This window comes from Cyprinus carpio, chromosome B8, assembly GCF_018340385.1.
Source record: "Cyprinus carpio isolate SPL01 chromosome B8, ASM1834038v1, whole genome shotgun sequence".
NCBI lineage: Eukaryota > Metazoa > Chordata > Actinopteri > Cypriniformes > Cyprinidae > Cyprinus > Cyprinus carpio.
This window is the reverse complement of record NC_056604.1, coordinates 27,416,541-27,440,731: the sequence shown is the minus strand read 5'-3', so window position 1 is coordinate 27,440,731 and position 24,191 is coordinate 27,416,541. Positions and strand designations below refer to the sequence as shown.

At 36.3% G+C, this 24,191-nt stretch overlaps 2 protein-coding genes across 3 annotated transcripts in view; one reads left to right on the top strand and one right to left on the bottom strand.

Annotated features, from left to right (window-relative positions):
- LOC109078812 (serine/threonine-protein kinase mTOR-like) overlaps positions 1-24,191 on the bottom strand; it is a 94,837-nt gene that overhangs the window by 36,125 nt on the left and 34,521 nt on the right. For both annotated transcript variants that reach the window (XR_006155482.1, XM_042730363.1), the window contains exon 5: positions 22,379-22,524. Coding sequence is in view for 1 of the 2 variants with exons in the window: in XM_042730363.1 (XP_042586297.1) it covers positions 22,379-22,524 (146 nt within the window). In the remaining variant the exon portion in view is untranslated. The remainder of the gene's footprint in view (positions 1-22,378; positions 22,525-24,191) is intronic.
- On the top strand, positions 15,406-18,442 carry LOC109100530 (angiopoietin-related protein 7-like). Its single transcript, XM_019113956.2, has 5 exons — positions 15,406-15,999; positions 17,061-17,161; positions 17,239-17,433; positions 17,576-17,771; positions 17,852-18,442. The coding sequence occupies exons 1-5, from the start codon at positions 15,645-15,647 to the stop codon at positions 18,019-18,021; spliced, it is 1,017 nt and encodes a 338-aa protein (XP_018969501.1). The 5' UTR covers positions 15,406-15,644; the 3' UTR covers positions 18,022-18,442.

Here is a 24,191-nt window from a genome sequence, read left to right as displayed (position 1 = left end):
TGCTGCTGAAAACAAATATTCTGTGATAAAGTAATCCATATGAAAACAACGCGATGTCCGTTTTTCACGTCTCCCTTCATTATCTTCTAATGCGACCACGCCCCCGCGCCGAGCGCGCTTTTGAGATTCAAATGTTTCACTGAAGCGCGCGGCTTTTGAATACGCCCACACAACAGAAGACAACGAAGCGAGACTGTTCTTCAAGTTTTTTTTTATTTTACTGTTTGCTTCGCGATGAGAGGAATAAGACATAATTCCCCCCAAAAAGATGTGATGTGGTTGAGGATTTGAGATTTGGATTTCCTCAGAAAAAAGAAAGAAGCACTTTATTCAGCAGAGATCATAAACATGAGTAAGTCTCTTTTTATTTATTTATATACTTGTACTAGTTTTCACATAACGTGTAAACATTTTACTAGTTAGACTTTTTCCAAAGACTTTTTCCAAACTATAATTCCTGACTAAATGTATAATCAAGTGAAATATTATGAAGTTTCAATAACAATATACACTACTATACCATTCAAAAGATTGATGTAAATAATATAAATGTAACAATAAATGTAACTGTAACAAATGTAACAATCATTGCTGTTCTTTCAATTTATCCCCCCTAAAAAACCTAAAAAAAATATTCTCAGCTCTTTTCAACATTAATAATAATAATAATAATAATAATGATAATAATAACAATAAATGTTTTTTTTTTTTGTAGAAAATAAGATTGTTAAAAGGATTTCTGAAGGATTGTGACGAGTAATGATGCAAAAAAATCAGTTTGAAAGTCAGCTTTGATTGATCCTAATAAACTGTTTAACTGCACTCACAAGTGAATATTAAATTATGTTGTGGGATAATTAAATATATTCTAAATAAACTACAAACATAAAATTATATACATTTATTTTGTCCTCACATTCTTTCTTGTAACTCACCCCTCTCAGTGACACAGCTGACTGAATGGCTCATTATGCAGCTCATTATGCAGGCCTTTGTCTTCTCAGGTGTGAATTCATGATAGTTGACGCCTACTCGCATATGACTTTTACCAACAAAAAGTGTCTTAGAAAATTTAAATCAATATATTGTTTTCTGTAAGTGAGTAAACAAGATGATTTTCACATCATTTAGAAAAAAAAAAATTCTAGGCTACAAGCTCCAGTTCTCAAAATTTCTGGAAACCAATTTTCTGTATGTGTTTTATTGCCTTATTCAAGTGATTTAACATTTTAAGTTTTTCACTAACCACGCATAACATTTTTTTTCTCAAAAAAACACAATCATGTACATACATGCTGCTCACATATTATTATAGCCTAGTTTGTGCTGATTACAGTGAGATTAGACTTTAGCCATTTAGATATTTATAAGAAACTGAAAAAAGCACAAATGTCAGGGCATGACAAAACTTCTCCAGGCCCCAAAAATACCCTTAGACTCCAGAGGGTTAAGGCCGCTATTGAAGCATCCTGGGCCTCCATAACACCTCAGCAGTGCCACAGGCTGATTGCCTCCATGCCACGCCGCATTGAAGCAGTCAAGCAAAAGGATTCCTGACCAAGTATTGAGTGCATAACTGAACATAACTATTTGAAGGTTGACATTTGTATTAAAAACACTTTTCTTTTATTGGTCGGATGAAATATGCTAATTTTTTGAGATAGGAATTTTGGGTTTTTATGAGCTGTATGCCAAAATCATCAGTATTAAAACAATAAAAGACCTGAAATATTTCAGTTGGTGTGCAATGAATCTAAAATATATGAAAGTTTAATTTTTATCATTACATTATGGAAAATAATGAACTTTTTCACAATATGCTAATTTTTTGAGAAGGACCTGTATACACTCACCGGTCACTTTATTAGGTACACCTATTCAATTGCTTGGTAACACAAATTGCTAATCAGCCAATCACATGGCAGCAACTCAATGCATTTAGGCATCTAGATGTGGTGAAAATGACTTGCTGAAGTTCAAACTGAGCTTCAGAATGGGGAAGAAAGGGGATTTAAGTGACTTTGAACGTGGAATGGTTGTTGATGCCAGACAGTCTGGTCTTAGTATTTCAAAAACTGCTGATCTACTGGGATTTACACTCACAACCATCTCTAGGGTTTACAGAGAATGGTCCGAAAAGCAGAAAATATCCAGTGAGTGGCAGTTGTGTGGACGAAAATACCTTGTTGATGTCAGAGGTCAGAGGAGAATGGGCAGACTGGTTAAAGGTTATAGAAAGGCAACAGTAACTCAAATAACCACTTGTTACAACCAAGGTATGCAGAATACCATTTCTGAACAAACAACACATTGAACCCTGAAGGAGATGGGCTACAGCAGCAGAAGACCAAACTGGGTGCCGCTCCTGTCAGCTAAGAACAGGAAACGGAGGCTACAATTCGCACAGGCTTACCAAAATTGGACAAAAGAAGACTGGAAAAAAGTTGCCTGGTCTGGTGAGTCTCGATTTCTGCTGCGACATTCAGATGGTAGGGTCAGAATTTGGCATAAAGAACATGAAAGCATGGATCCATCCTGCCTTGTCTCAAAGGTTCAGGCTGGTGGTGGTGGTGTTATTGTGTGGGGGATATTTTCTTGGCACACTTTGGGCCCCTAAGTACCAATTGAGCATCGTTTAAATTCCACAGCCTACCTGAATATTGTTGCTGACCATGTCCACCCCTTTATGACTACAGTGTACCCATCTTCTGATGGCTACTTCCAGCAGGATAATGCACCATGTCACAAAGCTCAAATCATCTCAGACTGGTTTCTTGAACATGACAATGAGTTCACTTTACTCAAATGGCCTCCACAGTCACCAGATCTCAATCCAATAGAGCAGCTTTGGGATGTGGTGGAATGGGAGATTCATATCATGGATGTGCAGCTGACAAATCTGCAGCAACTGTGTTATGCTATCATGTCAATATGGACCAAAATCTCTGAGGAATGTTTCCAACACCTTAATCCCTTAAATCTTTTCCATGAAGAAATAAGGCAGTTCTTAAGCCAAAAGGGGGTCCAACTTGGTACTAGCAAAGTGTACCAAATAAAGTGGCCAGTGAGTGATATCCCGATTCAGCCAAAAAATACTGAGATATTTAGACATGTGAGTTATTTGTGCTATCGGCATAGTTTTTCATATTGGGGGAATGGCAATGTTTACATTTTAAGCCATTATTAACTGATTCTGATAATGTTCCGATAATATCATGCATCCCTGTTTTTTAGTATACAAACTGAAGTCCAGAAATGCTATTTTATAACCAAAGAAACCAATCAAAATTGTTTGCAGATCTGCAACTCATTCAAAACTGGAACCAAAATCACAAAGCCATCATGGAACAGATGAGTTTGGTTCTTGACAAGTGAGACAATGCCACATGAAATAAACATTTACTTCATAATTTGTAATTCAGAAACTCAAAGCCCGGTCTAATTGAAGAGCTTGCAGACAGAAGGAGAAGTTCTAAGAACATATGGGGTTTGACCTCTCTTAGATGAGATTCCAAGTTACAATAATAACTTTGCTTTTCTTTGTAAAAGCCTGAAATTAGTTATCTTAGGGATATTAAAACACTACAAAGGGCCTGCCATATTGTATTATTTCTTCAGTTTATTTTGCAATGGAAAACTGCAACATTATGAAATGTCTTCACCTGTCGACACCAAGTCTCCAGAAATGTAATGTACACTTGTGAGGGTAAGGGTAAGGTGAAAGTGCATTTGTAAACAAACACATTTCAAGACAAGCTAGTCTTTCCTGACATGGACGTAGTTTTCCCATGTCAATCTATCTGACTCATTCCTGATGTTAATCAAAAACACAGTGCATGGTTCTGCTTTTGGCTCAAACAAAGAGTATTTTCCAAACCATTTTAGTCAACCATAAAACCATTAAACTACATTAGCTGCTTTTGGCAAACCTCAGGACTGGTCACTTGTTTATTGTCTGGCTACTAGTTGCTCTCTGTAGCTCATCAAAGATGCTTTTCCACCAATGGTTTTTAATTTACTTTAACTCAAGAATGTTACTTTAAACTTGAACAACACAAACTTTAAATTGTAGTATATGTTTGTATCATTAAAATGTATTACATAAATCTTCTTGCTCACTACTGTTCTTGTAAAAGTTTGGCTGAATTCAGTATTCAGGGATTTGAAGCACAATCAGTTCTCTCTGAGAAGCTGTAAAGTCTGTACTTTAAAAAAACAGAACATTACATGCTCGATTAGTTCGAGACAGAACACAATTACCTGCTCAGGTCAGTTGGCATTAAATGAAAGAACAGCTGAATATGAGGAAGAGGTCAGTCTAGAGAAAACAGTAGCTCTAAAAATGTCTTTGTGCAAGCTACCATGCGGTTTCTAGAAGCAGCTAGCAGGAAGGCATCTGGTACTTTGGATACAAGCTCTGCTACACTGGATTAAAAATGTCTCAGGACAGTATTATTGGGGCAAGTAATATGTCAAGTGATTCAAGACCAACTCTATTTTATATATATATATATATATATATATATATAATATATATATATATATGTATATATATATATATATATATATGGTCCCACTTTATATTAAGTGGCCTTAATTACTATGTATTTACATAAAAAAATAAGTACAACTGTACAATGTAATTACAGAAATGTATTATATATTCCTTCATAGAGAAAAATGGTATCTGTGAGGATTTCCAGTCAGGATTTTGACCGTATCATAGTACTGAGACTGCTCTAATTAGAGTTACAAATGACCTGCTCTTATCATCTGATCGTAGTTGTATCTCTCTATTAGTGCTATTGGATCTTAGCGCTGCGTTCGACACTATTGACCACAACATTCTTTGGCATAGACTAGAAAACTTTGTTGGCATTAATAGAATTGCGTTAGCATGGTTTAAATCGTACTTATATGACCGCCATCAATTCGTAGCAGTGAATGAAGAGTTATCATATCGATCACTAGTGCAGTATGGAGTACCTCAAGGCTCAGTACTAGTACCCTTACATTTACATTTTACATTTAATCATTTAGCAGACGCTTTTATCCAAAGCGACTTACAAATGAGAACAATAGAAGCCATCAGACCAACGAGAAAACAACAACAGTATACAAGTGCCATGACAAGTCTCAGTTAGTCTAGCACTCTTCACGCTTTACATGTTACCCTTGGGAGATATCATCAGGAAACACTGTGTTAGCTTTCACTGCTATGCTGATGATACTGATGGCACGAGATCTCGCGAGATCCAATGTGTCTCGCTAGAAGGTGATGATATCCTCGTGCAGACCTTTCAGATATATTTGCATTACACTGGCCCTTTCACCAGTGGTATGTAATGTAAGGTATGTAAGATATTATGTTCACATCAGGCAAGTGGCCGCATGATAAGTGGGAAAATTACGCAGTAAAAAGCTTAATTTTTAATAATTAAATGAAAAATTATGAAATTAATTTTTTATGCCTTCATTTGATAACCAGAAAAATGTAAATACACAACACAGAATTTCTGACGGAAAAAAAATTAATAAGGCTACTTTAAGAAAAAAATAAAATGAATAAATTAAGTTGTGTTATGCATTCAAATAGTTAGACATGCTAAAACACAGAATTTGGTAGCAATAAAACAATATAAAAAATATGGTGAGAAAAAATAAAACATTTCATAGGGCCCTAAACATGTATTTTTTGTTAAACTTTTTAATAAATTGATGTGAAAATGTATATACTATTAAAAAGGAGTTGAGAAAAATTAAATGAAAAAAAAAATAACTTTTTTATTAAAGTGGAAATCAGTTTACTAAATAATAAACTCGACTGACTGCTACTTTTTAAAGGGATATTATTTGTATTGTTTATTATTTATTTTTATGTATACTATATAATTTTGTGCAATTACTTGCCTGTCAGTTGAGTGTGTGGCGAAACCTTTTGCAGTGTTTACATGTTGTTTATACCTGCATAAAATTGATTAAAATAGATATTTAATTTCATAAAGTACAATTTGATTTCAAAATGCACCTACTTTTTTGCATTTTGTGTTTTTAAGTTGAATAAAATACAATTTCTCCCTATATATTTCATCATTGAGGATTTCTTTAAAAATCTCTTCTCGTCTCGTGAACCCAGTCTCATGTCTCGTCTCATAGGATAAGTGTCTCATCAGACCCCTATGCATTACCACCACCTTTCTCTCAAGTGAACCATTGACACTCCTGATTGAGATTGTAGATAGAGTGTTAATGGTCCATTTGAGAGATAGTAGAGAGTAGAGATCATTGAGAGAGGTAATGCACTTATAAGTCTGGGATCCGCCATAAAGCCACAAGAAGAAGATGATACAGGCTGCTGTGAAGCGCGTTCACAACAGGGGGGCAGGGTTTCATATTTTATTGAAGCATCCCTGGGCGCCGCCATTGGCTAGCGGACCCCCACCTGCTGTTAGCATTCCATTGACTCCCATTCATTTTGGCGTCACTTTGACAGTGAATAATTTTACATCTGAGGCATTTAAAGACTCCATTTGTCCATTCATTATTTCTAAAGAAACACGAAAATGAATAAAAGGGCCCATTACCTTGTATCTTACGTTATGGCCCTGTAGAAGCAGTTTTTGTAAAAATAGGCTAACGATTGCGTCATAACCTGCGAATCTCTGTCGCGCAGTAGAGAAATTACCTTATGGACAGGAGGAAAAGCTCGCAGGCAATCTTTTACTGTCTATGAGGCAATCGGGGGGACGTGGAGGCATGAAGTCAAGGGAGAAGCCCATAGAGAGTCCATAAAAGCAACAGGACAAAATTATTCAACAACGTCTGCAAGATTTGGTGGGTGATTCAGATTTCTCTTGGCACAGCGATTAGAAGACTTACAATTGTCAGACAGGTTGCTCACGTGACATTTACTACATCAAGCTGAGTTTGAGTCTGCGCAGTACGCTCGACCCCCAGGAAGTGCATTCTTCTAATTGACTTCACTTGTCTCCTTTGAATCCAACGGGGTCGCTGTGTCCATTTCTTTTAATGTCTATGGTTCACAAGAGTTCTAACAGTTCGGACATTGTGTGAATCAGAGGTAAAAAAAACAACAACAAAAAAAAACAACATATAAATACTGTTCAGTTTCTTGCACAGAACGATCGTTTTGTGTCTTTACACATCAATGAGCCGCAGGGTTTAATATGGATTTTTCAGTGCATGTTTTTTTTTTTCTCTCATAGATTCTGTGACCATAGCCAAGCAATGTACTGCTGAGAGACTGCAATGCCTGAAGCTAAAAAAATCATAATTTATGTTCTACTGAAGCAACAAAGTCCCCTACATCTTGGATGCCCTGGGGGTAAGCAGATAAACATCAAATTTTCATTTTTGGGTGAACTATCACATTAAGGACTAATGGAAGTTGTCAACTGATAAGCCCATGATTCTTTAAAAAAATAATTTACCAATAACTTAAGTTAAGAAAATGTCTAGATAATATATTTGTTAAACCCTTTTAAGCAAAGAAAATAAATTATTCTTCTGAATTTTGTGAAATAGTCTGCACGCCTCTCCCTAGTTACACTGTTGTTATTTAAAGGAATAGGATTTTAGGCATAGACTGCACAATTTGGGTGGATTGTCTAATATTTGGGGATGTCTGGAATAATCTGAATAATCTTTTTTTTTATTATTGTTGTTGTGTCCAAGGAACTTACATCTCCTTTAATAACTGGCTAGCATACTTTGCATACTTTCTGCAACCACTGCGTAAAACAAGGGTGGAGAACAATGCTGACACCAACAAAAAAGACAGTCGAAAGACAAATTCCATGTCCATGTCTGCACCAGAACCAGAGCTGCCACAGCTGGAAGAAAGTACTTAAGTTTACAGTATATTATGTGTTGATTAGTAGCAGCAGTTGTCCAATATATGGACTATATTATGGGTAGGACGACCAACATTAGTTGTCACAAAACTGCACTGTAATAGAACACTGGTGTGTTCAGCTTTAACTGTGGTTTGATGAAATAGTCTGCATATGATGAACTTTCTCTGGGAATCCAAGCTTTCAGAGGCAGAAAAAAAACGTTAACCCACAGTGCAATAAATGAAAACAATCCAGATGTTTAAATGTTTCCCATTTCCTCCCCTCATGGCACATGATGAAAGATTAAGCTATTACTTCCCAATTCAGCTCAGACAACACTGCATAGTCAGTTAAGGTTATATAACTGAAGTAGGGTGGACCCAAAACTTGTTGCCAATCACTTCATTCCTCTAATAATATTCATGAAAGGCTTGACATGCAGCTTAGACAATAGTTTCCATTTGATTACTTACGAGTCTGGTGCTATTTTTCCAACACGTGCTATTCCTGACGCAAGGTACTTGTGGATCTCCTTGTGGTCTGACCACAAACACCACTGGAAGAAGTGATATTGTGTTATATAAGATTATGTAAGCTGTATTATAACTAGTTCATTGTTATAATACATCTGCTGGAAACATGGTTAGCAATGGTCAAACCAATCTTCATTTCATTAAAAACTGCTGGCTCTCACTTAGAACAAAACCAAATAATGATTATATCTCTGAATTATATTTAACCATTTACACCATTATTATATACTGTCTGGCCCTAAAACTTGCTCTTAATATGTCTACAATGCTTTAATGTTAACCATTTAAGCCTTATAGACCTTATGTAGCCCAGCCCCCTTTCAGTGCTGCACTCGTTGTCTTCTGTCTTCCAGTTTGTATTTCCACAGCGTGAAGGTAAGGTTGTATAAATTTATGAATGAACCACTCATTTTAAAATCTTCCTGGTCTATTGACATTTGTTATGACATCTACTTCAAACATTACAATGCTGATGATCACCTTTGTTAACTCTAAAATAAGTAAATCTACTTTAGCTAATTACTCTTCACTAGCAATTTTACAGATCTACATCAAAAACAGAAGTTCAAAGACAAAATTACAAAGATGGTTGTTCACTTGTGTCTCTGCCACACAAGGTCTATAGATAGTACTATACTAGTTACACAGTACTGTATAACTAGTATAGCATAGTAGAACTTTTTGCAAAGCTTCTTTGAAATTATGCGTATATAGCCACTTGGATCACCCTCAACAGACTTCATTAATGGGTGTAAACTGAATCTTAGTGTTAATTTGAATTAATCTGAGAGTTTATTGAAAATAAAAAGATGGAAAAAAGAACTGACAAAGATCTTAAAAGATAAAATAAATAAGTAGCCCCAAACTCAACAAGGTTTCGACAGAAACTTTTGACAACAGAGAACATAAGCCTCACTCCTATGGTCAATATTCAAACATACATTACAGTGAAACGCTGAGGGTCAGCCAGCGCATGTTTGGTTGGGGATGTGAAGATAATAATCTTAATTCATTTCATGGTAAAATGCTCACAGATGCATGACAGCAAAAATAAATCATTGCATGATGTTTGGAAATAAGCAAGACACAGCGACAGGCGATATGATGTCAATGCCTCCAGACAGTTTATGTCATGCATTTGGTAATAAATGCGGGGTGTAAAGGAAATCTCTAGCGCCATCTGTTCCACTGTGAACAGTGATGTGAAAAGTTACATTGTGAACAGTTACAACCAGCGCTTCAGACAGAATAACACTTTGCCTTAAAAGTGTTTGGATGTTGAAGTCCTTAGTTTTTTCAGGATAAAGCCAGATAATGTTTTTCTTAGGAAATAAATGAATACAAATAAAGTAAGTTTTTCCTTTTTTCATTTGAAGAACACAGTTTTAGCCAAACAATTTAAAGTGCTTCAGCAACAGGGTTTGTAAAAAGAAACTTTATTTGTGCACTTCAGAGGCAGAAAGTCTGATAGCTTTTGGACTTTAGGATGAAATTGCTGCTCTTCAACCTAAACACATTTCAGCTGAACTAAAGAACGTTAATTAGCAGACACTTGGGGTCTCACGACAGTCTGAAGATCCCAAAGCTGCTGAGAAACATCTGGATGCCTGGCTGTGGCCGATGGCAATCAGACAACATCCTCATTGACTTCAGCTGTGCTAATAGTACCTTTGAGTTGAGGAGCACATTCCTGAATAATATTTTCTGCAATAAAATAAATAAAAAAACAAATCGGTTTTTCTCTTTTAAAAATTGGGCATCACATACACATTCCAGTGAATCTGATAACATTGGAATGTACACACAGTGCAAAGATATGTAAATATTAATCATTATGAAACGTAAAACATAAAAATAAAAATTGCACGCAAAGTCCCTGTGTCTAGAATATTTTTCCATTTAACTCTTTTTCCATACCAGACACTTGCAGTCTCACACAGCGGTATGACATCGTAAACAGCTTCCTAACACCCTCTTAAGAGTATCATTACTGTTACAGGAGCATGTCTTGTCTATAAGTGTTTTTTTTTCTTTTCTGGGAAGAAAAAAAAAAAACCCGCCCCTTGACATCTGTTTTGTTTTGTTGTCTGAATAAGAGGGAACATAAACCTGTCATTAGTGTTGTCACGATACCAAAATTTCAGTAGAAGGCACCTATATATATATATATATATATATATATATATATATATATATATATATATATATATATATATATATTATATGTACACACACACACACATACACACACGTGCGGTCAGAATTGTTGGTACCCTTGGTAAATTTGATCAAAGAAGACTGTGAAGATAGACCTGCATTATTAATCACTTTGATCTTTTATTAAATAAATAAATAAATAAATAAATCTAACCGTTCATTGAACTAAAACAACTGAAAATGGGGGAAAATGTTTTTCTCAAATACACGTTGGACACAATTATTGGTACCCCTAGAAATTCTTATGAGTAAAATATCTGTGAAGTATATTCCCATTCATAATTAAAATTTTGAGCACACCAGGGTGATTATGAACTTATCTAGCCATGGCTTCCTGTTTCACAGGAATATAAATAGAAAGGAAAACAAAGGCCAAATTCCCTTAATCATCCATCACAATGAGAAAAACCAAAGAACATATTTCTGATTTGTAGCAAAAGATAACTGAGCTTCACAAATTAGAAATTGACTTTAAGAAAAGAGCTAGAGCAGTGAAAATCCCCATTTCCACCATCAGGGCAATAATTAAGAATATCCATTCAACAGAAAATGTTACAAATCTACTTGGATCAGGACGTATGTCACTATTGTCCTAATGCATGGTGAGGAGGAGAGTTTGAGTGGTTAAAGACTCTCCAAGGACCACAGCTGGAGAACTGCAGAAAATACTTAAGTCTCAGGATCAGAAAACCTTAAAAAAAATCAAACAGTCAGGGGTGCGGGAAGATGTTTTAGGTTGGGGTGCTTTATGTGCGGGAGGGGGAGGGGGGTTTGTGCGATAGATCCTATTTACACTACGTGAAAATAGCAGTATGTTTTTTTGTGATTATGCTATTTACACTAAGTCCAAATAGCTAGATTCTATTTATACTATGTCAAAATAGCAGGATAGTCTGCTAATTACTTATTGCAAATAGTGGCAATTATCTGCACCTCAGCATTGTAATACATTATAAAACAGTATGCAATAATAACTTATTGATTTATTTCAAATAAATATATTGATTTATTTCAAATAAATATATTGATTTAATTCAAATTATTAAATGGTTGGCACCTTATTGGGACAAAAGCCCTAGACCTACCCTAACCCTACCTGATACTTTATTTTCAACTTTTTGATTATTTTCTTATTTATTTATTTATTTTTTTTAAATAAATGCTTTTCTGATGTGATATGAAATTTGAAAAGGGAGAAAAAAAGTTTGCCATAAGGCAGATTCAAACATGGGTCAATCGCATCAAAAGGAGCATTACACACGCTATATCACCTACGCCACTGAATCTGACACTTGAGGACCGTCTTTTGTAATGTTTACTAGCCAGTCGATTATAGTCACACGTTGGTGGATGTAGCTGGTGTCTCTGCCAACAAGGTGACATATTTGCACTTAGTGTAAATAGACACTCAGATTTTTTTATTTATTTTTTATTATTGCCAACAGTTAAACAGTTGCCCACAGAAAAAAAACAGCACCCCCACTTCCCGCGCCTATGCAAACAGTACCTACACCACATGTTGTTTGGGAGGGTTTCAAAAAAAAAAAAAAAAAAAAATTAATAATAAATAAATAAATAAAATAAAATGCTCTCATCCAAAAACAACAGCATATTCAGTTGTCAGACACGACTGGGACTTCAAACTGAACTGGCCTCTATGGTCAGATGTAACTAAAATATTAGCTTTTTAGCAACAAACATTCTATATGGGTTTGGTACAGGGATAAAAGGTACCCCTTGTGTACAATGAAATATAGTGCTGTATTTTTAATGTTGTGGGCCTACAAGGAGTGGGGTGAACTGAAGACAAGAAGCGCAGTCATGGAGCTGGGAATCTGAAGGGTCTGGAGTGATTCTGGATGAAGGAATGGTCTCTGATCTCGTCAGGTGTTCTCTTACCTCATCAGGCATTATAGGAGAAAACTCAAAGCTGTTATTTTGGCAAATGGAGGTTTCAAAAATTACTGAATAAAAGGGAACTTGTGTCGAATATGTATAAGAGAAAAAACATTTATTTCATAATGATATCTCCTTGTGATTCAGCATGTAGCCTTCAAATATTAAGTAAACAATGTTTAAAAAAGGTTCAGTAAAATGTTAGCAATAAAATGAAGAACAGAGAAACACATGTATTAAATAAACAAGTGGCAGGTCTATTAATCTGCATTTACACTCCAAGATTTAGTGCACATATCTATTTTGACAAATAGTATAATTTATTTTTCTGTCCCGTCTTTTGCCATGGTTATAATTGTCAATCATCACAGTTATGGATTTGATTTAAAAATGTCTCTCAGCCCAGAAACTTTGCAGTGTTCTAGCTAGCAGCTTTTTTTTTTCTTTTTTAATTATTCAAACTGTGAACAAGTTATATATAGAAAGTGAACAAAGAGATCTTCCTTTATAAGGAAGCTGTCAATCACTTCAGTACAGTGCAAACATACTCTAGGCTGACAGACAAATTATGAAATTAACTGTCTTACATTGTGTCTACACCAGAGGCGAGCGGCACAGTGTGACAAAACATATAGGACTATAGGACTCAGTGCTGGGCTAGTTACTCAAAGAATGTAATATATTACTCATTACTAGTTACTACTTTCAAAAGTAATATTATTACTTTACTTATTACTTTCTGGCAACAGTAATTAGTTACACTACTACTTACATTACTTTTTCTTCATGCCTCACATAAGTTGCACTGTGTCTTCCACATAAAATTCTTCTAGAATGTTACTAACAACATATTTCTTCCTCATCATTTGATCAAAATCCACATTGGATCACAGTCAGAAGTTATTACAAACACTCAATAGTGATTGATAGTGAAATTCAAGTAGAAGTGTTGTATTAATCTCATTAATTGTCATGTGTAGCTTAAAGCTAATTGTAATTTCTCTGTTACCCGTATAATATTTTATATTTCATTATGTATTTAATCAAATCACGTAAGTTTGTAAGAAACTGATTATTTTTCCAAAAAGATTTGTAATTATAGTAATATAATGTACCACATGCTGATCAGAGGGATGTGGGTGGGATGTAATGCCAGAGTAAAGTAAAGCCACAACTTACACAACAGTGTTCAGATCATCTTTTTTTCCTGACAAAATCAACATAATGCAATATTTCTATCTGTTGAATGTAAGCTTGTCTATATTCCAAGCTTGCCTGCTGCACTGGGGACATCACATGCATGTGTGAGTCATGAAAATTATGAAAATAAATCTAGGAATTATTTGATTGTTGGATTTTAAATCAGCGGGGTTGAGGCATCAAAAGTAACTAAGTAACTAAGCTATATTACTCTGTAATATTACAGAAATCTTATTGGTAATTAGTTACACTAGTAGTTACTGCAAAAAGTAATATTATTACAGTAACTAAGTTTCTAGTAACTAGTTACTGCTCAACACTGATAGGACTCTATAGATAATACACCATAGGACACTATAACACTACTGGGCTCAGTGATGCTGTAAACACTGGTTACGGTGCAGCGCAGGGCAGCACTACACAACACGATGCAACACGACAAATCCCTGACAGTAAACTGCTGCCTCGTTTATGACATACTGACACAAAGTTCAAATGATTTGCAACGTCACTTTGTCGCATCCAGTGCAGACAGACTTTAGCTGTTGTGGCGCAGCATGACAATTGTTGCGTCCAGTGTTGTCATGGTGTTATGGTAATAAAAACAAAACAAAAATGAATTTGACCAAAAAGCACAGTCCAATGAATTACCTGTTACTGATTTTAGGATAAGGGGTTTCTGATATCCAGTAATGTTTTAGTCACTTAAGGGTCAGTTCATTCAGTCTAAAATAGTAATCTAGTTCATTATTTACATTTACATTAATTAATTTGGCAGAACGTTTTATCCAAAGTGACATACACTTGAGAAATACAACAAGCGATTATTCATAAGATGGCAATAAACACAAGATGTGCCTATTACACAAGGTTTCAGTCAATGTTCAAAATAATTATGAGTATAATTAGAGAACAGAAAAGTGAAGGCATAGATTTTTTTAAAAATATTATTGTTAGGAGGCAGTTAGATGCTCATTTTATTGAAATCTCAATAATAATAATAAGATTTTAAAATATTATAAACAATAACATCATTGTCTGTAAAGCTCATTTGAAACAATATGTATTATCAAAAGCCCTATACAAATAAAAATGATTTGATGAAAAAACAAAAAAGCAACATTTTGGCAAAATTATGGCTTGTAGCTAAAAACAGGATTGATGAAAATACATAATTTGGATGAGTTAATTGGTCCAAATTTTTGTTTAACTTCTGAAGAGGTCTACCACCTGAAAAAAAAAAAAAAAATAGAACCACTCCTTTAATTGGTAGATTAAAAGCTAGAAGCATTTCACCTAGCACTTACTCCAAAAATTACAAGCTGGTTCTGAGAAATTAAAAGAATGGAAGAAAGCACAGCTTCCTCTCACAAGTCTCTTCAATAAGAGGATGTCAAGAGGAAGAGCACTTTTCTTTACAAGAAAAGATCAGAATATCAGACAATGTATGACGTTCACAGAACAAAGCGTCTTCATGCAATCTGCTGTATACAAACAAACTCTGCTTGTACAAAATGGAAGTACTGTGAGGTGCATGGCACACGTGTTGTAGGGTGTGACCAGACGAGAGGCGGGGAAAAAAATTTCACCGGGGGAAAGGGTGGGGAGGGCTTAGAAGTGGTAGGTGGTGGGGGGGTCAATGACTGTAGGCCTGAGCAAAAGGGGAGGGCACAACACACGTGAAAAGATATTTAAGCTGCATCCACTGCAGGCCCTCGGTGTGAGCAGACATCTGATTTTGAAGTGCAGAGGAGAGAAACCTGGCCGGAGAATATTCTACAGTTCTAAACTTCAGTTCAAGAAGAGTTCTTCTAACATTTTTCTCGTGCCCTCTCATCTGACAAGTATTCAAGAAAGCAACACAGCCAGGATCGATCAGCGTCTTCCACAAAAGACAGACCACTCAAACTTTCTCCGCACATAACAACGAAAAGTTGTGAAGATGACAGCTACATCCTTGACTCTTTTGCTGCTACTCCTAGGTCAGGCGATGGCTCAGAGTTCCTTCAAGAAGAACTTGGCAACACCCAAACCAGCAAAGCCAGCACAATGCTGTGATGAGGTACGCTCCCTAAAGGTTCAGGTGGCCAGTCTGAGTAGCATGCTGGAAGAAATGAGCAAGAAGCAGGAGTCTGATCTTATGAAGGTCGTGCGGCAGATGATGGAGCTGGAAAAGCTTAACCAGCAGCACGAGGCCCGGGTCACAGAGGCCGAGAGCAAATATTCAGAAATCTACAATAAGATCGAAATCATGCAGCTGCAGGCAGCTCAATCTGCTCCACAGCAGAGCACTTCAGGTGAGTCTTGACACGCAACTCAACATGTGCTGGAAAGCTTAGTTTCAAGCACACCCCATGTGTTACTCTACTTTCTGAACTCAGCAGGGTCACAGGTCACATATGCTGGCTGTTGACATACCTTAGAGCGTCGATGGATGTCCTGAAAAAGTCAAGGGATAATGTAGCCCATCTCAACCTAATGCCCACCTCATGTTTAAGGAAAGATTCATGTAAATATGTGTTCAGTGATTATTCTAGCTATAGGTTCCCTGTATATTTATTTCTTAGGCATTTTTCACAAAAAATTACATGATTATTTCTTGGGTTATTTCGAAATTCAATATCCATTGCAGCATTTCCAAATTCCTGACTTAATAGGGAGGAAACAGACCTCTACTTTGCAATGGAAGATATTTATTTTATCATGTTACACTATCCAGTAAGCGAGTGAGATTTGAGAAATTTTAGAACCAAGAAAAAATTGACAGCAAATTGTATCATACCGTAGCATGTGACAAGAAAATTAGAGGAAAATAAAAATAAAGGGTCGTCTAGTTTCATCCAAACAGAATGCATTAATGCACACACATGGAATTCTTCAAACGCACATGTTTTAATAAAGGGAACCATTAACAAGGAGCTCTGAAATGTCTGGGCACCAGTTAGAGGTAATCAGTAGGTAATAATCGGTATGTGCAGGAATGTCTGACTTTACAACAGTAGCCAAGTCACAGCAGGTAATTTGTGATTTCTACTCTGAACCCACAAGAACGATGGAGCATTTTTCCCCAAAACTACTGGACTATTATTCTTTCAAACCAGAAAGAGATGTTAAACGAAGCATGTTGCAAAGCTGTAGTTTAATACCCAATTAGTAATTTGTCATGCAGTGTTTCCTTTTTCCCACTTCCAACCATGCAAACAGTGAGGCTTTGATAGGAAAGTGCTAGCTGCACAGACACACATAGCTTAAAGCACACTGAAGTGTCCTCTGTTTGTGGATCCCACTAGGTTGAAATCCCTTGTTTTTCAAAAGCACCTGGCTTTAAAACCTAAATCAAGAATTCTCTCTCCCTCAGATGCAACCTATGATTGTGCATCCCTTTACAACAAGAACTACAAAATTTCTGGAGAGTATAAACTACCAAAAGATGACTTCCTTGGAACACCTGAACTAAATGTAAGTCTTCATACAAGCAGGGTGTTCAATTTGAAAGAGGATTTGTCATGAATCCCCAGATGTTTTGGTTTCTCCAGGTGTATTGTGACATGGAGAACAATGGTGGTGGCTGGACCGTCATTCAGAGACGCAAGATTGGTCTGACAAGCTTCAACCGCGACTGGAAGCAGTATAAGAATGGTTTTGGTACAATACGTGGTGACTTCTGGATCGGCAACGAACAAATCTTCCGTCTGACCAGACAGCCCACAATGCTGAGAATAGAGATGGAGGCAAGTGTGCACATAAATTAAAGCAATGTTGAATGTCTCAAAGGAATATGAATCCATGAATATTTAAATCAACATCGCTTACAGCAAGCTTTCTTATAAGACACAGTCTGTATGTTTTTTTTTCTTCTTTTTATTCTGGTAGGACTGGGAGGGTAAGACACGCTACGCTGAATATGGCTTCTTTACAGTGAGCAACGAGATGAACAGCTACAAGCTTTTCATTGCCAATTACAGTGGAAACGCTGGAGACTCTCTGCGTTACCACAACAACACCAACTTCAGCACTAAAGACAAAGACAATGACAAGTGTGTGGACAATTGCGCACATCTTCGCCAAGGTAAAAACAAACACCCACCACAAAAGATTCTGCTATTGCAATGAACTCTTTGACTTAACCTTACTGGGGTTTTTTCACAGGTGGATACTGGTACAACTGCTGCACTGACTCAAATCTAAATGGTGTGTTTCACCGCTATGGGTCACATACCAAGAATCCAGATGGCATCTCTTGGTATGGATGGCACGGACCAAACTACTCACTGAAACGCGTGGAGATGAAGATCCGACCACAAAGCTTTGTACCATAAAGACTTGGCAAAACTCAATTTATGTTCCTGCTTACCACTAAACCTTGGCATCAACGGATCCACATAATCTACAGCTTAAACTGGGCAAACTTTTTCAGGGGGAATGCATTTGTATAACAGAATGATAGGACTGAATATGTGATGAAACGATGTTTGATTGTAAATTGCATTTTATACATGGTATTTATCTCTTAAATATTTTATTTTTCTTTAGCTTTTTCTAGAGGATTTTATGCACATGATCATTGAAAGACTAGACAAGACTAAGCAACAAGCTGATGTAAGCCATTCACACAAAATGTACAATTACAAACAATTTGTCAGTTCAGAGACATTATAGAAAATTCACTGGTACAGCAAAATTAACTGTGTAAAAAGTAAAATATTGGATGATTAATAAATTGTATTTAAAAAAAAAAAATTACCTAAATACTGTGTGTCTGCTTTAGTACAAAATGAACAAAAAGGAATTCACAATTAGCGGGAGTGACAAACATGAATAAACACAAAATACACACAACATTCCAAAATCACTACTCTTGACCTTCAAGAACAGCCACTCTATTTGCTTGACCACTATATCAAGCAGTTGTTGCCTTGATTGTCGATCTCAGAATTCATATGATCTTTGTCAAGGTTGATTCATACAGCTATCACAGCCAGGTTATGCAGACAGCATGGCCATAGACCCCTAACAGACAACCACAAAATTAAAAAAAGATAAAATGAAAAAGTAAATAAAAAGTGACAAGCAAGGTAAAGGCCATTAATCAAGAAATAAACAAATATCAAACCATCACCTGAAACATTAATCGAATAATTTCTCCCGATAATACATAAAACCTACATTAACATGTGCACATTCCATTTCATTTCAGCTAGTGCAGAATCTCTGTGCATTCTGGAAGGTCCAGCTGAGGTTATGCTTCCAGGAATTGTAAGGCCTTACATGACCTTTCAGTGCATTGGAGGACTTCCTGTGCCCAACTGGCTGACATAATTTGTTTCTCAAAGTCGTTCTTCATGTCATATAAGACCTGGCATGAAACTCTACAGCTTAGGGTTTTGTCACTCAAGACTCTCCTCAGAAGCACCAAGCGGAAAAATATGTGCTAGTAAATGTACAAATGTTGTTCAACCGAAAGCACTTAATTCCTAAGAACAGAAAAGAACAGAAAAATTAAAATGCACCAGAACAATAAGCAAATGGGAACTTAAAGTATATAAAATGATTTAATGGCACAAAAAGTAAAAAATGAACCATTAATCATTTGATTACTATTAGTAATAGTTTTAATGGAAACAGTCATCATTTAATTACCTTCAATGTCATTGCAGACCCTCATGAGGTTATTTCTTGATCTTGGTATTTTTACAAACCCAGTAAAAAAAATTCAAAGACTACATCCTACCATATTCTACTACACATTTTTATCGAATGACAAGCAATACAAAATCAAGTCTCATCACAAATCACGGAAAACAAACAAATCAGTCTTTTTCTCTAACTTTCTCAGCATTTCTTAGCTTTGTTATTTACCACACAAAAGAGTGTTCTTGTATTATGATAAAACACAAACAAGACAAAAAATAAACCCAAGAAAGAGAATACAATCAGTACCAGGCCAAAGAACTGGCTCAGTCTCCAAACTTTAGTTGAAGTTCCATGAGAAAATGCCTTATTACTAATTCAGAGATGCATTATTTTGACAAAGGTGGAGCACATTCAGTAACAAACACAGACAAACACTGTTCAGAAACACATTCCAAACAGCAGACATAGAAACAATATTAGAACAATACTGAATCGACCTGGACCACTAAAAAAAAAAAAAAAAAAAAAAAATCACCAATGAATGGTCAGAAATTGCTGGTTCATGGTCAGAATAAATTGCCAGGGACATCTACTTTACAACTTGTCAGACTGTGAAGAAGGACTATGTGAAACAGACCACAGGTGGCCATTGCATGGCTCTGTGCCATTCCACTGCCATTTCACAGTCTGACAAGTTGAGAGAAGGGTTGTAAAGTAGATGTCACTGGCAATTTATTTTGACCATGAACTGGCAATTTCTGACCAAGAACCAGCAATTACTCTTACCATTTCTGTGTGCAATACGAATTAGCCAGTGAGTGAGTATCGGGTGTGCCGTCTGCGGGATTTGAAGATTCATAAGGTGCATAGGGTAAGGGATAGACGAGAAGTCTCTCGTCCACAATCACAAGCTTCTTGACTAGACAACTGATCATTACTGATTTCATTCTGAAATGTACTGAGAGTTTACATTTGTGGATAATGCAAAGACAAATCAATTCTACCTATTCTAACTAAATTAGCCGATGTTTTTCAGTAATAATTTCAAGCACTGTTTGTGTTTTGAAGTAATCAGAGTTTTCCAAAAAGATATTAGCTCAATCAAGCAAATTAAAGTCATGATCTAAAAAAAAGTGAGGAATGTGACCTGAGACTAAAAAGATCTCTTTAACCACCAATTGACAAAAGGGAACCCACCATATTTTTTTCCAAATTCAAGTAGAAAAATAAGTGCACAGCTAACAAAGGCCTTTGCTAAGACTGAAGTGTGTTGAAGGGAAATACTGGAGAGGTGGATGCAGCTGGGATGCACTGAAATTATCTTCAAGCACTCCTTAAGTCCTCTGAAATTAGAAACAGCTCCATGGGAGGGCCGAGCCAGATACAGAATAGATTAAAAGAGGAAGGAGTCAAATTAAAAGGTTGGGGGGAAAAACAGATCTAGCACTCTGTAAGGTTGCAGTGTAAAACAAAAAGGTGAATGGAAACAATGATGAGAACAGACATCACTACGGCATTAGAATGAGCTCAAAATTGAAGATTAGCCCATCTTAGATTAGTTAAATGGATACTCCACCCCAAAATGAAAATTTTGTCATTAATCACTTACTCCCATGTTGTTCCAAACCCGTAAAAGCTTCGTTCATCTTCGGAACGCAATTTAAGATATTTTGGATGAAAACCGGGAGGCCTGTGACTGTCCCATAGACTGCCAAGTAAATAACAGTGTCAAGGTCCATAAAAGGTTTGAAAGTCGTCGTCAGAATACTCCATCTGCCATCAGAGATGCAATCTGGGTTATATGAAGCAATGGGAACACTTTTTGTAAGCGAAGAAAACACAAAATAACGACATTATTCAACAATTCCTTTGTCAACAGTCTCCTATGTGTCTCACCGTATGGTGCGTATGCTCTTCTGTGGCGTGGATGATACAGAAGAGCACACGCAGCATACGGTGATATGGACAGACACAGACTGTTGACAAAGGAATTATTGAATAAAGTCGTTATTTTTGTTTTGGGGTGGAGTAACCCTTTAAGACTTAGTCAAACATTCCTAACTATATGCTACTCCATAACAAATATGCTGTTCTAGTTTGTAGAGCAGATCGGGCCCAAACAATGACGCAAAAGCAAATGAAATTTGGTTTTGCATCATGCAGTCCACTTGCATTACATGAACTCATAGAAATGGACAAATCAATAAAAGATGCATCACTAAGCATCTTTTATTGTATTTGGACATCTTCACTTACTTTTATTCTTGAAAAGCTATCAGATCAGATGGAACAGTTATTATTTTAAAACTTTGAACAGAACACACTAGCAAATGTCTCTGTGAAGGACATTACACCTAAACTGTTATGGAGGAATTAAGGGGAAACTCAAATCCCAAAGCACCTTCCAGTAATTCAAAGACCACATTTAAAATGAAATCTGATGACATCCCAAAACAAGCAATCAATGCAGGAACAGTCGAGGCAACTTGAGACACTTCATGGTTTGCTGCTTAAAACGGCAAAATATGTTTAGAGCATACTTATAAACAGTGTAAGGGGACCTTTTAAATATACAGTACAGCATGTAGGTGTGTGTTTAAAAAATGAGGACAGAGTGCATATTTAAATTTCTGCTGAATTTTCAGGACCTTGGGGTGACATAAGATCATGAGAGAAAATCTAGCTTTGGAGACTAAAGCCCTATTGATGGTTATTGTTTCTTGTCACGTGTGAAGTATTATCTGCATTGATCCTTTGATGAAACTGAATTCAGACAGCAACAATTCTCAAAAGAAATCCATTGTCTGAAAAAAAACTAGAAGTGCTTATTCTTCTAGCTGTTAATGTAATTTTTGTTTTCATGTAGTTAATCTTAAACACCTCTATATCATACGTGTTTGGACTGACATGAGAGTGTTTAAATGGGGATGGAATTTTGATTAAATGAACTATCCCTTTAAGTAAAATATATAGAGTAAAATGAAATAAAGCCATCTAGGCATCTAGACTATCTTCAGACCTAAGAAGTTTTTTGTTTCCTACCTGATGAGGGATTCTAAAATGAGTGGTGAAGGGCCCTTTTGAAACTCAAGTTCCTTGTAGTGCAGGGCCTTGGCGTAAGCCCGACATTTAGCAGCTCTCTCCCCGAGCAGAACAATTCCATTGTCATCTCTCAAGGGAAGTGGGCCCTAAGAAAAAATAGAAAAGCAAGACTTTAGATATAGAAGAGAAGAACCGACTGGAATAGTTTATTAAACGGGCCAGAACAGAGCAAAATGTTTATATAACAGACCCTCACTGTGTGAACTCTTCACTTCACAGCTCTTTAACTTTACTGCCCATTTGCTATGTCACTACTTAGGGGTGTGAGCTCTATTTGTTGTGCTGGAATAAAACTGAACAAATGCACCATTCATTCGGTCTTCAACACAATGAGATCATACTAAATATGGAAAAAGTGTGATCGTCCAAGTGTGCAGGAGAAGAATAAACTATAGTGCTCCATTTGGGTTTACTCATGCTGTAAAACCGAAATAATGTAAATTTATTAACATTAATGACTTCTCTGGACAGGATACAGATATTGAACCAGAGAAAATCAGCATATCTTACATTTAGTTTCAGATTTTGTTTTTTTTTCCACCATTTTTTTTCAGAAAAAAAGAAAAAAAATCAAGTAGCACCCTTCATTTGCAAATGATATTAAAAGAAGAGAGAGTAAATGTATGTTTTTTTTTAAAGGTTGGAAGTGTCCAAACTTGCAAAAACACATTTAAAAGTTCTTTAAAATATAAAATGGAAACTTGTACCTAATTCTGGTATTTTTTTAAGCCTTTCCTCTCTTGATTTGATTTGAATAAACTTGAATTCTAACCTGATTACTGACCTGGCATTGTCAAATACGCCATGGGTATTGTTTGAACAATATTTAGCAAAGAATGCTGCGCTGCAACTGCCATAACTACTGTCATATACATAACATTGTATACATAATGTTGTATAATGAGAGCACTGCTGTAAAAAAAATTGTGAATTCTTAGGGTTTCGCAGATGTTTAATGTTAACTATCTTTTCATCAAAACATAAAACATTATTTTTGTATCTGCTTAGGTGTCCATTAGGCTACACATTTTCCCTGTGTGCTAACGTCAGTAATTATGACTGTCGAATGTCTGAATTGACTCTTGGTATTACTTATAAAGTCCTGAATGGTTTAGCACCTCATTATTTGAACGAGCTGTTGTTACATTATACTCCTCCACGTCTGCTGCGTTCTCAAAACTCTGGCAATTTGATAATACCTAGAATATCAAAGTCAACTGCGGGCGGCAGATCCTTCTCCTATTTAGCGCCCAAACTCTGGAATAACCTACCTAACATTGTTCGGGAGGCAGACACACTCTTGCAGTTTAAATCTAGATTAAAGACCCATCTCTTTAACCTGGCTTACACATAACATACTAATACACTTCTAATATACAAATCCGTTAAAGGATTTTTAGGCTGCATTAATTAGGTAAACCGGAACCGGGAACACTTCCCATAACACCCAATGTACTTGCTACATAGTTAGAAGAATGGCATCTACGCTCATATTAGTCTGTTTCTCTCTTATTCCGAGGTCACCGTAGCCACCAGATCCAGTCTGCTTCCAAGTCAGAGGGTCACTGCAGTCACCCGGATCCAGTATGTATCCAGCCCAGATGGTGGATCAGCACCTAGAAAGGACCTCTACAGCCCTGAAAGACAGCGGAGACCAGGACAACTAGAGCCCCAGAGACAGATCCCCTGTAAAGACCTCGTCTCAGATGACCACCGGGACAAGACCATAGGAAACAGATGATTCTTCTGCACA